Source organism: Psammomys obesus, unplaced genomic scaffold, assembly GCF_907164565.1.
Source record: "Psammomys obesus unplaced genomic scaffold, mPsaObe1.curated_primary_1811, whole genome shotgun sequence".
Taxonomy (NCBI): domain Eukaryota; kingdom Metazoa; phylum Chordata; class Mammalia; order Rodentia; family Muridae; genus Psammomys; species Psammomys obesus.
In genome coordinates this window covers 1941613-1958812 of record NW_026590062.1, presented here as the reverse complement: position 1 = coordinate 1958812, position 17200 = coordinate 1941613, and the positions used below count along the sequence as shown (strand labels likewise).

The window sequence follows — 17200 nt, the reverse complement described above, 5'->3', positions numbered from 1 at the left end:
CTCTGGAGATCAAGCCTCAAACTTACAGGACCTATCCACCACCTGCCTATGCTGCCTCCTCCCAGTGCTGGGATTAAAGGTGCCTGTAGAGTCCTTACTTTCCCCACTGCTTCTCCTCTTCGTCCTTCACTCTTCCTTCGCCCCTTTTCACATTTCCCAGGCACCTCGTTTGTGTCTGAGCACAGCAGCCACACAGCAGTGCTGAACTGAGACCCAAAAGCCCGGAGAGGGGCAGGAGGTGAGGTCGCTGGCAGCACATAGAGAAGGGCACCAACTCTGCATGTCCTATCCCAGAAGCCTCTCCCAAGGCTCCAGACACAGTGACACCTCTCCCTGTTCCTGCTGCTCCCATGGGCCTCCTTGCCAGGAGGCACTGAAACTGCCCCTGCCACAAGCCAAGTGCCTTCTTCCCTGAGGAAGTTCCTCAGCTGTCCTTCACAGCAGGGAGAGCCCACCAGGACAGTGGCCATGCTGGGGCCTCTGCTCCTGCAGCTTCTCTGTTTGTGGGAGGTCTTCCTCCGCGTCCTTCCCTAGAACATTCGCTCCACACTCTGGGCCTTCTCCACCTGTAACTACCTTCGGTACTGAGGTGGCTGCACAGGACATAATTCTGAGGCGGCTCTCTCTTCCAGGGAAACTGAGGCAGCTTGCTGTGCAAGCCTCACCCTTCGCACACCAGCCATTGCATCAGGAGGACGCTAGCACCACAGGCAACCCAGTGGCCACCGAGGGCATCCTAAGCCAGAGGAACAGACCCAGACTGCGCCCAAACTCCACACTGCGAAGCGAAGCCAGGAGCCTGGAGCCTCCAGGCCCTCGACATCTTCCCTCCCTCCCAGGGCTCCTGCTCAGCCCGCGCCGTGTAGGTGGCGAGTGCAAAGGGTCTCCTGCGCAGGGCTGAGAAAGCCCAGGTGCTACCTGCCACAGGGGCCAAGACTCAGCAGGTTTTCTTCCAAGGTTGCCTACAGCTCCGAACCAGTCTACCCAGGCCCCGCCCACCATCCCACAAGCCCCGCCTCTATCCAGCCCCGCCCACCAGGGAATGTGCCACTTAAGGGTTAATGAGGAGGCTATAACAGTCCACATTCTGCTCTGCCTGGGCTGAGAGGCCTGTACCTCCGACACCTGTGAGACCGTGGGGGAGGTGCTTACCTGTGCCTGTAAAGCCCAGGGGATGAACAGAGGGGACTACTGTAGCCAGGAGACAGTGCTGAGCTTCTGAGCCCCTGGTAGCAGGATCTGGGAGGGCCAAAGGCCCGCACCCTGGAGGGGAAGGTTTAATGGAGTCTCAAAGCCAGAATTATAATACTTGGGACTTAAGGGTAGGAGGAACCACCCTTTTCCCCCTCAGGCAGGGAAGAGCCACCCTTTTCCCACAAAGGCAGATGGGTGGGGCTGCTAGTCCAAAATCACTTACTACAAGCAATTATGAGACTGTGCTGAAACACCAAAACCCCTCTTGCAGGGCCTGCCTGACCAGGAAGAAGGCCACATGCGACTTCCGAGTGAAGTGGCCAGAGCTAATTTTCCAGGACCAGAAGAAAAAAGAGATGGAACTTCCTCAAACTGGCCAAAGTGCCCCTGAAAAACTGGTCCCTGTCGCCAGCACCTGCTCCTCAGGGGTCAGCATCACCAACATAGACCTGCAGAGCAGTCCCAGTGAAATCCAGGATTTCAAAGGAGGGTTTGCTGTTGGCCGCCAAACTCCTCCTTCAGAGGCTCACCATGTGACCATTTTCAACAGCTTTCTGAAGCCAGCGTCTATGACAAAGCAGGAGAAGATGATGAGGAGGAAGACCATGGCGGCCATGAGTAAGATGCATCAGGAAATGGAAGCAGTTAAGAGCCGTCGGTCAGTACTGATGAGGGACATCAGGGAAACGCAGACGGCCATATCTCTGGAGGAAGAAGAACACAAGCCCCTCCTGGAGTACCTGAAGCAGAAGAAGGAAGAGAGTGATAGGAAGTATGACTCCCTCTGGAAAGACTACACCCAGCAGTGTCAGGAGATAGAAGTCAAAAGGCGAGAGCTGCTCAACACCTTCTCCTCACGCACAGCCAACCTCAAGAATCAGCTACTGAAGGACAGGATGCTGGATGCCACCTTGAGGAAGAAGCTGAAGGCCCTGAGGCCTGTTGTACAACTAAAGCAGAGCCAGAACAAAAAGATCCAGGACTTAGAGAAGGAGGAAGCCAGCATATTAGCTAACACTCCCTTCATGGATCGAGAGAGACACTTTCAGTTCCTGAAGGATAGGGCCGCCTTGGAGAAGCAAATGGAGGAGCTGAACCTGCTGGAGTTGGGTGAGAACCTCACCAGGAAGCTAAAGAAGAAGGCCAAGGCCTTGGAGACTACGGCCAATCATGTTTTCAGGGACTTCTGCAAGGGTATGTATGCTGAGAGTAAGCAGCTGCAGACACAGCTCCATCAGCTGGATCAGGATTTCTCTGAGCTGGAGGCCAGAAGGCAGAAGCTAGAACAGCGAAAACAACAGTGGAAAGAGCAGCACTGGTACTTGGAGGCCCTGGCCCGAGGGAGGCAGCGCTTGCAGCAGCGGGAGCGCCGCACCCCTAAACCACAGGCTGCTCCTCAGCCAATACAGAGCCGTCTACTGGGTGCCAGGCCGAAAACCAATCCAAAGTAATGGCTGCCATGTCCAGGAAGCAGACTGGAGCTGAAGTTGGGAGCACTACACAAGGAATGAAGATGTTTTCAGACAATGCAAGGACAGAAGTGCCAAGGGAATGGAGGGCTGAGCTTCTCAGAGGGGCAGAGGGGGCCTGGCCTAGACTGTCTCTCAGGCGTGGCCCCCCCACAGCAGCCCGAAGGACTACCCTAACTGCAAGTTTCACAGCTTTCGGGAAGCTTTGCTCTTTAGACTCTATACCTTCATGTTCCCTGTTGCAGTGTAGACTCTGGTGCTCAATTCCTGCTCTAGTGTGGACTTCATGACAACAGGGTGCATTTTGTAACTCCTTCCACACAGTCACCCTATCTCACAGTAGTAGCTTCTGAGTTTTAGGGGGGTGCAGGCTGTTATTTGGGGAATTGCCTTCTTTGCATTTGTGCCTGGCTGAGGCTGCATTGCTTTGCAGAGCTGTGGGTCGTGATGTGGAGTGGGGCCCCACGTTTGGGCCGTGTACTCCTGTGTGACAAAATACAACCAACTCTCTGAGTCCTGGGCATTGCTCCAGGCCCAAAGCCTCAGTATTACATTGTAGAATTTTAACCTTTACTTAGCTATAAAATGATCTCATTTAAAACTGTGCTGGAAATGAATTGCTGGATATACCTTTGGCTTACAGATTTAATTTACATGTGAAATGTTTTGTTCTTTAGCAATGTTATTGAAAAAACAAAACCTAAGTGTGATTATTCAAAATAAAAGTCTGTTTATCATTACCCAAAACAAAAGCCTACTTATGGATATTTTAAATAAAACATGAAGGTAAGGGTCAGAGGGCATAGACAGTGGGAGAGAAGGTGGATGGCAGTTTTAGTGTTGGCTGTCCATCTTGCTGGGCGTAGGGCATCTGGAGGGCTTAAGAGGGAGGGACACAGTGGCCCTGTGGTGCAAGGACAGGAGGTCCAGTAGATGGCCACATCCTTGTAGCTGAAGCTGATGGACAACTGTCCCCTCTGATATCTCTATTCAATTCCCTATGTAGTGTTTTCTGTTCAATGTGCCATGTCCATCCAATATAAATGTTTCTAGTGGTCTGAACTGAACAGCAAAGAACTGAGAGGTCATGTGACCCCAGTACCTCACCTAGCACTTGTCTCTGAATCTTATGAAGACTTAGCCCAGTGTGGTAGCTTTAGGGAGATTTCAATCTGTCCTTCTCATGTCCACCAGTTTGTTCCACACCACCCCAAGCCAGAGTCTCCTAAAAGCAGTTGTCTGTCTGTCTTGCATATGTCTCAGGATGAAGGGCCTGGATTCCTATTCCTGACCATTTCCAAGTAGCCAGAAGGGCCCTGAATCCTAATCTGCTGAACCAGACATGCCACTTTCTCAGCTCATCACACATGCTCAGCAATCGGCAGGAATGCACTGGGTGGAGAGGCTGCCTGCCCGTGAGAACGGCAAGCTTGTTCCTTGCACCACAGCATTTATTCTGGACAAGCTGGGGAGGTTTGTGTGAATACGTGGATGGTGTGAACTGTTCCTGGCACTGCTTCTCAGATGTGGGGCTAACCGTGGGTCTAAGCAGTGTGCAGGCTCATTCACTCCATCCTTCATTTTGTACTATACGTGCAGGCACCATGTCCTCCAGGTGGCACTCATTTTAATCCTACCATAGCTCTGAAACACGAAGCAATATATACTGTTCAGCTGTTTCACACAAAGCCAGCATTTCCCTGATCTAAGCAAATAAGGACATGGCAAAGGAAAGAGACAGTCTAATCTCTCTCATCAACATAGACACAGAAATGTCAGGTGTGGAAAACTGAAGTCAAGAACACAATGAAAGCTGGACATGTTGGAGCACACCTTTAGTTGCAGTAGTAGGGAGGCAGAGGCAGGTAGACCTCTGTGAGTTTGAGGCCAGCTTGTCTACAAAGAGAGTTCCAGCATAGCCAAGCCTGCTACACAGAGAAACCCTGTCTTGAGAAACAAATGAGAAAAGGAGGAAAAAGAAGAAGAGGAGGAGAAGGAAGAAAACAGTAAGAAGCTCATATACCAGGACCAAGAGGGTGTCATTCCCAGCATGCAAGCTAGGCTCAACCAGGCAAAAGACCCTATAATAATTTTAAGTGTAAATGTAGTTGAGAACACAGAAAGACCCAAGACAAAAAGCACAAGGTCAGTATCTCTTCATAATACAAGCGCTGAAAAGGACCACAGATTGGCTCAAACAGATTGTGTACCAAGAGTAAGAAAGGTGGTGCTCACTGCTAGATTCAGAAGGAAATAAAGCAGCAAACTTCTCCACATTCACTTGATCTAGTGCTCCTAGTCTTAGCCAGAGCAGAAGAGAAAGGAAAAAAGGGGACATAACAGAAATAAAGAAGTCAAATCATCCATACTTGTAGACGACATGATTCTACATTTCAACCACCTTGCAGGCTGCACCAGACAGCGCTTAGAGCTGATATAAATGCTTCCAGTGAGGGAGCAAGACAACAAAACCTACGGGTGTTTGTCTATGCGTCAATAACAAATTTGCTAGGAAAGAAAAAATTAGGAGAGAAAAAAATGCCAGTTCTCATAGCTTAAAAACAAAAACACCACCACCAACAAAAATCTGGAGTGGAGGAATATAGATAAGGATGTGAGAGACTGCCACTATGAAAACTTCAAAACGTGGAGGAAACTGAGATTAAGAAGCACACGAACACAGGAGGCCCTTCACGCTCAGGGCCAGGTGACTTGCACTGTGGAAGTAGCAAATGTCATGAAGCAATTCACAGAGTCTATACAACTCCCATCAAGGACCAAACAACATACCTCACAGAACTCAGAAAAATAATCCTAAAGTTTACATGGCAAAAAACCCCACAACCCTGACTAGAAGTAATGCCAGGCCTGTCACAGTACTTGTCAAATTATACCACAGAGCCACTGCCAAAAAAAGAAACCTGGTAATCAATCAAAGAGAACAGAGGTTCTGGCAACAAACCAACACAACCAAAGCCACCTAAGTTTTCACAAAGCTCCTAAAGAAGGCAGCTTCCTTAACAAAAGAGGACAGCTGAGCTGGCAGGATGACTCAGGAAGTAACAGTACCTGCTGCCAAGCCTGAGGATAAGAGTTCCCATCCTAGAGAGATATCTATATGGTGGAAGGAAGGAACCAATTCCAGCAAACTACTATCTTCTTACCTACAGACACCCACCATAGGATGTATAGTGTGGTAGGCACACACACGAACACACACACATACACGAACACACAATGAGTGAGTGACTATCCATATAAGTTCATAAGATTTATAAGTTTATAAGATGTGATGCAAGGTATGATGGTACATGCTTATCAACCATCTTCCCAATCACTTGGGAAATGTAACCACAAGTCCAGGGGTTATACACAATACACAATGCACCCATAAATGATAATGGAGCTGTGGTAGAAATCACCATAGTGAGAAAAAAAATTTTAGAAAGATAAACACTATACATTCTCTATAAGAGAACTTAGATTTATTTTTTATTTTTTTACATTTTTAGGAGGTGTAATCACAGTACACACATGGAGCTCAGAGCACAATTTGCAACAGTAGGTTCTTTACTTTCACCACATGTATGTTGGTTACCAAACTCAGGTCATGAGGCTTGGTGACAAGCATCCTTACCCACTGAGTCATAGCCAGCCAAGGATCTTAGATTTAAATTTACACAGGTGTGCGTAAGTGTGTGTGTGTGTGTGTGTGTATGTGTGTGTGCAAGTTATGACTTTTTAAAAATGGATGGGTGTTTTGTCTGTGTGTATGTCTATATACTGTGTGCATGCCTAGTATTTGAGGAAGCCAGAAAAGGTTGTGAGGTTCACTGGAACTGAAGTCACAGATGGTTCTAAGCCACCATGAGGGTGCTGAGAACTGAACTTGTAGCTCTGGCTGCTCTGGAACTCACAGACATCCACTTGCCTCTGCCTTCTGAGTATTGGGATTATAGGTATGACCACCATGCTGATCAATAAAAACACTTACGGGAGGTGGGGATGAAACATAGATAATAAAAAACAGGGGCAGAAAACAAGTGACACCTGTCCATGAAAACACCATAGTGTAACGTGTGTGCTGACATGAGAGGTTAATTTTATCCTATCTCTGCAGCTAAGCTGACAGGACTGCAGCCAGACTCATCTCCACAGACACCAACCCCTTCTGTTGAAGAGTTTAAGTTAGCCTGGGTGACTCCATTTTGAAATGAGAAGCCATCTTGACCGGGAGCTGAACTCACCTACCAGGAAATATCACAGAATGTACACTTGGCAGAAAACAAAGTTAACTCTCCTAGCAACAGACTCCAGGAAATATCAGAAAATAAATACTTGATAGAAAATAGAGATAATATCCCTGGCAATAATCAATGAGAATTGGTTGGAAAAGTTCTCCCCAATGTTCCAGATGTAGTTCAAAAGAATGGCAATTGTGATTATGTAGAAGGTCACCTCACCCCTATGGATTTTACCCAATCCCGTAACGTCAAGGCATGAACCCCCTGCTTTTGGGTTTTTCCCTTTAAAAACCCTGTTCACCAGAGCTCAGGGTCCCACTTCTCTACTGCTATGTCAGTGAGACTTGGGTCCCAAGTGCGATCACTCTCGTAATAAAGCACTCTTACTCTTGCATCAAGTCGTCTCCTGGTGGTCTCCGAGGGTCTTCTGATCCTGGCACAACATTTGGTTCCCTAACCGGGAACCCTAACCCTAACCCTCTAGAACCTCTAGGACTCCCTGGAGAGCTTCATTCCATGGGTAAATGTCTTACTGTATTGTCCATCTGCTTTAAGTGTTTGTTTGCCTTTACTTTTTGTTCTTTGTTCTGAAAGGCCTTGAGGTGTCTGTAGAAGTGGCAAGATGTGGATAAGGTAGACAGACGTACTGGGGATCCACAGCCACTGGGGTCAAAAGACGTTTTTGACCTCCTCAGTTTTGCTCTGGAGCTTTGTGGCAGGGAAACCGGAGTGAAACTCTGAAGGTCTGTGAGTCAGGACCACCCACTGCTCTGGAGTTTCTGTGGCAGGGAAATTGAGCAAGAATCTGAAGGTCCATGAGTATGACTACACGGCCTCTGTGTGTGTTTTTACAAGCCAGGTTTTTGGTTTCACTTCATCTCTGTGTGTGATTGTCTACTGCTTGGTTTTGTGCCAGAAGCTACTGCTTCATTTCTGTGTATATGATTAACTAATTGTGGTTTTGCGTTCGCTTGAGATTACTTGGCTTTGAGTCAGAAGCTACTGCTTCATTTCTGTGTACGATTAATTGTTTGTGGTTTTGCGTTTATCGGAGAATGCTTGGTTCTACTTGTGTCCAAAGCTGCAGCTCTTTTTGCTTCTTTGATTTCAGTTTTGGTCCCAGGAAATTAGCCAGGGTACAAGCTGTGATTTTTTTGCCTTTAGTTTTGCTTTTGCCTGAGACAGCCAGCTCCATCTCTGTGTGATTTACTGTTTGTTGAAATTGTCTGTTTCATTTCTTTGGTTTCTTTTTGATTAAAAGACTGACTGATGATATGGGACAGACTACTTCCAAACCCCTTGACTTGGTTCTGACCATTTTAGGGAAGTTAAGACTAGAGCTTAGTCTTTCAGGAAAAATGATGACTTTTTGCAGCTCGGAATGGCCCACCTTCAATGTGAGCTGGCTGCCAAAAGTAACTTTCCACCTTCCCACCTTTCTTGCGGTGGGAGATAGAGTCTTTCAGAAAGCATGTGGGCACCCAGATCAAGTGCCCTATATTGTAGTTTGGAAGGATCTAGTGATTCATCCACCTCCTTGGATCAAGCCCTTTCTGACCCCCACTAACAATCCTTCTCCCACAGGCTCTCCAAAATCAGAGGCAGATTCTATGGCTCTTCCCTTATGGGCCACCAGATGTTAACTTAATTGATCCTTTTGAAACTGTTCTTTTCACTCACCAGCCCACTTGGGACAATTGTCAGATTTTTAAAATGTTCCAGACATTATAGGAGTTCCAACCACAGTTCAAGCCCATGTTGATAATTATTTTATGTTTGTTTTTGATAGATCTTAAATGGTTAATATGCTTTGTATGCTTTAGTTATAAATTAAGAGTTATTATAAATATGTTTAAAGGTTAAATTCAAACTCTTGCCCTACCAATGCTTTGGTCTCTGCCAACTCAAGGCTTTGGTGGCAGAGGTCTTACTGGAGTCGGGTTGCTTGGGAATGGAAACTTCTGCACAGAAATGTTTCTGTGCAGGCAGACAGCTCTTAAAGGGGCAACAGCTGCAAGCCTCTATGGTCATAAAAATTGGATTCAATAGGTAGCAAGATGTTCCTCCCTTGAAATTACAACTAAAAGAAGTAAAAATAAGTTTTGTTTGTCTGCTTTGAATATGTAAGTTTACTATGTTCTATATATCTTGATGTCTAATTACTGATTATTAAGTATATTAAGACATTACATAATTCTGTCCTGTCTTAAAGACCAGATTTATAAAAATAACAAGATTTGAAATTCTGTTTATATAAAATATTAAAACTGCACCTCCATGTGTTTGTATACAAGAATTTTCTTGCTGGCAGCCAAAGTTTATGACATCAAAATAATACACTTGGTATTGATTTTAATAGTATTAAATCGTTTGCATTGATAAAATTTGGTTTTGACTTTTAAAATTAAGGTTATGCTTTGTGACTTCATTCCTAAAAAGGATACTTTAGTTTGAGATTGCAAAAACAGGTTTAAAAAAATATGTTTAAGGCTATGAAATGTTTTAAAGTTTATCAGGCATTTTAAACAATGACCTTGGGCAGACTAAAAGGAAACTTGGAATAGTTTTTCAATCCTTTGGGGGAAGACAAAAGACTTTGGTATTTATTAATTTTACCCAATGAAACCAAGCCATACTGTTTCAGCCAATTAAGAAAATTGCAGTTTTTACAGTGTATCATGTCGGGATGACAAATAAAAAATAATGAAAAGAATTTTGATGGAAATTTTTATATGCTCTGAAAAGCAAGAAAAATGTTTAGTTAAACCAGAACAACGGAACTGGAAAAATGCTAATCTAAAAGTATATAAAATGTTATAAAAGATATGGACTGTATTTGCTTTGTTTTTTTACACCTGCAAATATGATTTGAAAAAAAAAAACTGTAAAAAATGTTGCTCTCCATTTAAAAGGCTGATGTTTCTTTAATGCAAAATGTCTTATGTTAAGCTGGAGAGATGGCTCAGAGTTTAACAGTACTCACTGTTCTTCCAAAGGTCCTGAGTTCAATTCCCAGCAACCACATGGTGGCTCACAACCATCTATAGTAAGATCTGGTGTGCAGGCAGAATGTTGAATAAATAATAAATAAATCTTTAAACAACAACAAAAAAATGTCTTATGTTCTTTATTGCAGCTCCATGTTAGCCCAGGGTTATACAGGGTTATAGTCAAGTCATTGTTAATTATTATATAAAATATATGCCTGGTTGCCAGTTCCTATATAAATGATTGAATGTTGTTTCTTTCTGGCTGATAGGTTTAAAATGGCCAGAATTGTCCATTTCTGCTAAGGTTGCCAGCTGTTAGTTCTCCATTTGTACTTTAAGCCTTTTTGCTGTTCAGTCTCAATGTAATATGACAGGATGAGCAAGATTTGCTAGTTCTTCCATATATTGTATCTGACTGAAAGTTTGGCTTTGATTTTAGTTCAGAATGATATTTGAAGCTGTGCTAATGACTGCAGTTAGTTATAAGAGTTAGTTTTATCTAGTCTTTTATTTATGTTTTTAAAGTTAAGCTTAGGACAGGTAATTATGAAGTTTGCCTATGTACATCTACTTGAAATAAATATGGTTCTAAAACATTTATCTAAGGAATATGCCAGAATTAGAGATTACGACATTCTATTTTATAGGATGTAATTTAAAATAGATAAATAAAAGATAGATGATGAATAATTCAGATATGCTGGTCCTCAATCTTGTCAGAGATCTGATGAATATGGCATTTTAATATGTGTAAGCTTAAGATCTAGACACAATTCGACTCTGGGTTATGGTATGCTAACCACTGGGCAAGACTGCCCCAACTGGCCCACTCCTAGGGCCCAGCTTAAACTGTGGACAAAACTGTGGACACCTGGAGAGTCAATGTTTCACATTGCTAAGGGCAAGGTGAGGCCATTTTCTCATTTCTTTTTCCACAGAAATGGTCTCTCATCTTCTGTGCCTGGTTGCTGGACTGCTCCTGCTCATGATGCCATGAGACCACAGAAGCCAGGGACAGCTGCCTAAGGTGATGGACTGACTAGTTGTCACTGTCATTTTGATTGGTACATGGATTGGTACATTTATTCATCCTTCTCAGGTCTCTAATCACATTGATGGCTAAGCTAAGGTAATGGCAGCTTTGCAGTTAATGAACAGATAATTAGATCCATTGTTAGTTTATTGGTTAATTTATTAGTTAGTAAAAATTACCAGGTACTAGGTCTTATATTTAAAAAGGCAAACAGGTTCGCCTTGCCTACAGGCTTCATGTTATTTGTCTATGTTTTATGATGAATAGCTGGATAAAAAGATAGAATTTATACAAAGTTTGAGGATATAAAAATTTAGATTATGAAAATTTAAAAATTATTATTTAAAGATTTGGAAAATGTTTCAGAGTTAATAAAAAATTAAAGGCGTCTAAATAAATATTTAAAGATAATATTTCAGATTTCTTCCCCCTCTTTGCTATTGATATATTTACATTGTTATAAAATCTCAGAAATTCAGCTTTAAAATATTGATTAATAAAATTGGGATAAGCTGATGGAACACTGAATGCTTATTATCCAGTCACAAGCTTGAGATTTTAATTTTTTTCTTGGTTGTCTCTGGAAATAGACTTAGAGATGCTTCTCATTATGCTAGGAACATCTGTCCAAAATGTATATTTGAATATCTGCCATTTTTGAGACTTTGATATATGATTTAGGAATATTTTAAACCTATTCCTTCTAGTTGCTTTGTTAAGGAAAGTCCAAGCATCCAGAAGTTAATACTAAAGCTGTTAATGTACTTCTGCCTAACTTTCCAGTGTACAAGAAATGGCATGATGGCTGATTACCAACAGCTGTACTGACAGTTAAAGTGTGAAAGTTTCAGAGCATGGACACATTTAAATTGTTTATAAAGGTTACAAAACATACAGCTAAGAATTGATACTCATTCCGTTGGATGCAGTTTTACCTGTTATTCACAAAATGTTGTTGATATATTATTTTTCTGAGTCTTTTTATATATTTTCTTTTGCAAACTAAAAATTTATATGAGTTTCAGGAAATCAAAAAGTCAATAAACCTGAATCTGACATAGCTCAAAGGGACCCCAGATGAATTACTTCCTTGGTTTTGGGAGTTCTCACTTTTCTCATTTATTAGACAAATTTTAACTTCTGTTTCTAGTTTGAATTTGTCTCAGCAGATTTTCACCTGGTTAAGACTGCAAGCTGAGATCTGAACTTGCTGGAAACTAACATGATTGCTCACTGCCTTTTCAGGTGGATCAACTAACCAGACGCCTCTGAGGACTGTCCTGTTGCCCAGCCTTTTGACTGGCATTTCAGCCTTCCTAGCCCCTTGATGCCAACGGTCCTACTGTCAAAAATGAAACAAATTCAGAAGAAAAGACCTTCAGTCCAAAATCCCACCTATTAGGCTGAAATGCTAAGTCAAAAGGGGCTCTCTGACATTAGCTATTATCTTCAGGACCTGCTTACTGGAGTGGGAACTAGTATTGCAATCCTGGATGTGCAAAGCCAGAATTATAACAGCTCAAAGGCAGAATCTTTTGCTTTTGGTCATTTTTGGACCATGCTTGCTTAACAAGTTGTTAGGATATAGTAGGCAAAGACTAGGGACTATACAGTTGATGGTAATGAGAACCCAGTACCACCAGTTTGAATCTGACCATGGACTGTAAGAGCCCCGGATTGGCTTCTTTATGAACAAGGAAAGGAGGGAATGAAGAGTTTAAGTTAGCCTGGGTGACTCCATTTTGAAATGAGGAGCCATCTTGACCGGGAGCTGAACTCACCTACCAGGAAATATCACAGAATGTACACTTGGCAGAAAACAAAGTTAACTCTCCTAGCAACAGCCTCCAGGAAATATCAGAAAATAAATACATGATAGAAAATAGAGATAATATCCCTGGCAATAATCAATGAGAATTGGTTGGGAAAGTTCTCCCCAATGTTCCAGATGTAGTTTAGAAGAATGGCAATTTTGATTATGTAGAAGGTCACCTCACCCCTATGGATTTTACCCAATCCCGTAACGTCAAGGCATGAACCCCCTGCTTTTGGGTTTTTCCCTTTAAAAACCCTGTTCACCCAGGGCTTGGGGTCCCACTTCTCTACTGCTGTGTCAGTGAGACACAGCTCTTGCTCTTGCATCATGTCGTCCCCCTTCCCTCCACCCCAGGACTGTTCTCCCAACTCAGGACTTCCCATCACACCCACAAGCTAACTGCAATGAAAAAGGACAGCATCCCTAGCCAGAGCCACTGGCAAAGGGATTGAATTCAGGAGGGATACTATTCATCCCAAGACTTGCACAAAACTAGAAAGCATGACAGGAGGAACTTGCTGAATCATCAAGCAGACCCAGACCCACCCATGCTCACAGTCACCTGTCTACGATGCAGGTGCTTAGGGAACTCAGCAATGGTGCAGAAATACTAGATAACCAATTTGGGGGGGGGGGGAATCAACCTTGACCTCCAATCACACCACCCATAAAGAAAAAAACAGGTAGGATTATAGACACAAATTTAGAAGCAAAAGCAATCAACTTTTTTTTTTTTTTAAAAACTGAAGACCATAATAGAAGGCAATAGTTTCTCAGGCTACAAAAGGCAAAAGCCACAGATGATAACACTAACTAGACAGCATTAAAACAAAGAACAGTAGTTCATTAAGAAAAAGTAATAGGCATGCTATTAACCATGTCTCCATATACACATACATGTACATGTACACACATATACATACACACATACTTGAACATGTACATGCATGTATATACCAGACATGTGCAAATGCAAATAAGTAAAAATGATACAAAAAAAAAATCTGCCCTGTTCAGAGCAGGCATATCTGAAGTGACTTGAAGGATTGTGTGTGGCTCAAGGACAGAGCACATGCCTGACACCATGAGGCCCTGGCAGAGTTCTGCAAAATTACCTTTTATTTGCCTGAATTAGTTGTCTTCTCAGAAGCTTACTGCTTTTTCTTTTTTTAAATATTTATTTATTTATTATATATACAGTGTTCTGCCTGCATGTACATACACCTGCACTCCAGAAGGGGGCATCAGATCTCATTATAGATGGTTGGGAGCCACCATGTGGTTGCTGGGAATTGAACTCAGGACCATTTGCAAGAGCAGCAGTTAGTGCACCTAACCTCTGAGCCATCTCTCCAGCCCCAGATTACTGCTTATTTAAGTTCACACTTTCTAGTTCTTTCTGAACTCTGGTTGGCTAATTCAACTCAGGTGTTCTGGCTCAGACTCCTCGCCAAGCTGACTGATTCAAACTGGCTTCTCTCAGCCTCTGCCTGGCCTCACACTATCTTTGGCAATCTGTTCTACTCTGTGGCTCCTTCTCATTCTCTGGCTCATTCTATCTTCACCTGTGTCTAGCTTGTTGTCTCTTGGCAATCTGTCTCTATACAACTGTCCCAGTAAAACTGCCTCTCTTCTCTCTCTCTGCTGCTCTCTTTTAAGTAGCTTCTCTTTCCTCTAGCTCCTCCTGAGAGCTGAGTATATCCTATTCCATCAACTAACTTTACCTTCATTGTTTGGGATTAAAGGTGTATACTAAGGGTGTGTCTGCATTCCAGCTGAATCACACACAGACCTAGAAGGTCTTTGGGTGTGATCAGAGCAGCCCTGTTGCCGGATTAAAATTCTTCACTCGCCCTTGCCTCACAGCAGTGTTGGGAGGGCACTGCAGTCTGAGGAGCAGCTGCAGTCAGGGGGAGAGCTCACGTTGTCACCACAACAGTCCAATACCAGCTCTGTCCCTTCAGACTTACCCACAGATAGTCCCCATCCACCCTGATGGCAAACTTGAGCTTCCGCAGACGGATGAGTGTGGGAGGGGTGCCAGAAAGGTCCCACAGGCAGCGGACGACTCCAGCAAGCTGACCACAGAGCAGCTCCTGCTGGTCTAACAGGGTCTGTGGGAGAAGCAAAGTTCAACCTGATTGTTCTACACAGACCAGCATCTGCTCCCCATTTTCATGGGCTGAGAATAGTTTTTATGTTTTTAATTTTTAAAAAATTCCCATTGTATGCATTTGTGTGTGTGCTCATGTGTGAGTTGGGCATATGCACCACACCTGTGTGGAGAAGTTTTTGGAAGCTAATTTTCTCTTCCATTATGAGTTCCAGAGATTTAATTGAGGCTTATGCTTTGACCTGCTGAGCCATCTGACCAGAAGTGTGTGCTGTTGCTGTTGAGGCAGTGCCTTATTGTGTAGACCTGGCTGTCCTGGAACTCACATTACATAGACCTAGCTGGCCTTAAACTCAGGGATCCATTTGACACTGCCCTGCCTGCTGGTTACCTCTGGCCCAGCTTTTATAGTTCTTTCTTCTTTCTTTCAAAGATTTATTTATTTATTATCTATACAATGTTCTGTCTGCATGTGTACCTGCATGCCAGAAGAGGGCACCAGATCTCATTATAGATGGTTGTGAGCCACCTTGTGGTTGCTGAGAATTGAGTTCAGGATCTCTGGAAGAGCAGCCAGTGTTCTTAACCTCTGAGCCATCTCTCCAGTAACAGCTGGGCTGGTGGTTTATGCCTATTATCCCACTGACACAAGAGAACCCAAAGTTCAAGGCCAGGGACTACAGAGATGGATCATCATTTTAGAGTACTTGCAGAGGACTGACGTTTGCTTCCCAGTCTCCACATGATGGCTCATAACTTCCTATAACCATCCAGTCCCAGGAGATGACACCCTCTTCTGCCCTCCAGGGGTACCAAGTACACATATATATGTAGACAAAACACTCAGATGCATAAAATAAAATAGAGTCAAGAGCAGCCAGGGTTGTAAGGCAAGATACTATCTCCAAACATCTCCCCACCATACAAGAAAACCAACAATGGAGAGTGCATGGTGGAGCCACCATAAGGATCACCTCCTTATGGTGACTTGTGAGTCAGGTTGCTGGGTGGCAGGCTGTTAGAGGACCCCACATCAAGCGCAGAGGACAAAGCAGGGCTTCAGCACATGGGAGGCCACACACATTCCCTGACCCACGGGAACACCTGCCGCCCATGATGACATCCTGCCTCACGGAATGGACCTTGAAACTCATCAGATATCCAGAGCTTGCTACAAATGGAAAGTGAAATCTGTGAACAGAAGATGTCACTTGGTGTCACCATAAGGAGGTGATCCCAGAACGGGGCAGGCTAATGTGGCAGCTCAGTAATCTGAGGGAACAAGAATACAGGATGGCTGGTGTGTGAGGCCTGTTATTAAAAATGGGACTTGGCACAGACTAAGCAAGCAGGGTGTTATTAGGGTCCTGACTTGGGGGAGGAAAAGAGTGGGAGAGGCAATCTGGTAGGGTAATGCCAAAGAAATGGCAACAATTAGAGTCTAGCTGCAGCTCCTGAACTAAAGAAGTGCTGTCACTCATGGTCACGTCTGTCCGGTGTGACGGTAAGAAACACTGGTGGGTGAAATGGCACAATATCTAGAACTCGCTTTAAATTTCTCTAGGAAGAAGAAGAAGAGGGATGTAGGCAGCGTTCACAGGTGCCGATGCTACAAACAGTATGGAGGAGTTTGGAATAGTCTCTACTTTTCTGTGTAAATAAACGCTTTTGAAATTAGCTGATCAAAGACCTGAAAACAGGAGGAGACAGACAGCTGGCAGAGCTGGGCGGAACTAGCAAGAGAGGAGGCCTGAGCTGTTTGGGAACTAAAGACAAAGAGTACTGACTGGTGGCATGGGCCTGTCAGCTCAGCTGCCATGGAGGCTGGGAACTCTGAGAGAGCTTGGCTCCAAACTTCAACCATAAGTAAACAGAGGCTGGGGAGAGAGCAGAGCATGCACATGGCCCGAGCATAATCTCCAACATGTCTTCAAAGAGGCCACACACACAACAGCCCCTGCTTACCTGGGAGGGATAGAAGTAGCAGATACCAGCTCTGGTTGGATCTCCTTCTCCCTTTACCTTGGAACCATCATACAGAAAAAAGTAGTTCCACCTGACAAGAGAACAGAAGGGAGCCATGGGTCCCTGTTGGTGACAATGACAAGTTCATGACACTTTCTTGCTCCTGGCTCTGGGAGGCCTCGGTGCTCAGCTGCCAGGAAGAGTCCGGTAGCCACAAGCAGATAAACCCACTGCAAGAGTAACCCAGGGAGACCGCAGATACGCCAGTGCCCAGCCATCAGCCGCTGCTTCAGGGCCCAGATCTCCCAGTGCGGCTGCACAATCACACTGCCTACATGCTTTCCTGCTGTCTCTCCAGGTTCCGGTAACAAAGTAA

General features: G+C 44.1%; 2 protein-coding genes across 3 annotated transcripts in view; one reads left to right on the top strand and one right to left on the bottom strand.

The window, feature by feature from the left end:
* The window catches only part of Hps4 (HPS4 biogenesis of lysosomal organelles complex 3 subunit 2), a 40404-nt gene that overhangs the window by 20335 nt on the left and 2869 nt on the right, over window positions 1-17200 (bottom strand). The window contains exons 4-5 of one of the 2 annotated variants that reach the window (XM_055606174.1): window positions 16825-16915; window positions 14717-14860 (exon numbers count right to left, since the gene is read on the bottom strand). In XM_055606174.1, coding sequence (XP_055462149.1) covers window positions 14717-14860; window positions 16825-16915 — 235 coding nt within the window. Of the gene's footprint in view, window positions 1-1152; window positions 1264-14716; window positions 14861-16824; window positions 16916-17200 lie in introns of those variants that run through there. The other variant, XM_055606175.1, reaches the window with a different exon arrangement.
* Window positions 1386-2645, top strand: LOC129675980 (coiled-coil domain-containing protein 121-like). The gene has a single exon (XM_055606176.1). It carries the CDS (start codon window positions 1386-1388, stop codon window positions 2643-2645), a length of 1260 nt encoding a protein of 419 aa, XP_055462151.1.

What these genes read in the sequence shown, in the direction of transcription:
- LOC129675980 (XM_055606176.1), top strand. Translation starts at nt 1,386, where the DNA reads ATGGGTGGGGCTGCTAGTCCAAAATCACTTACTACAAGCAATTATGAG.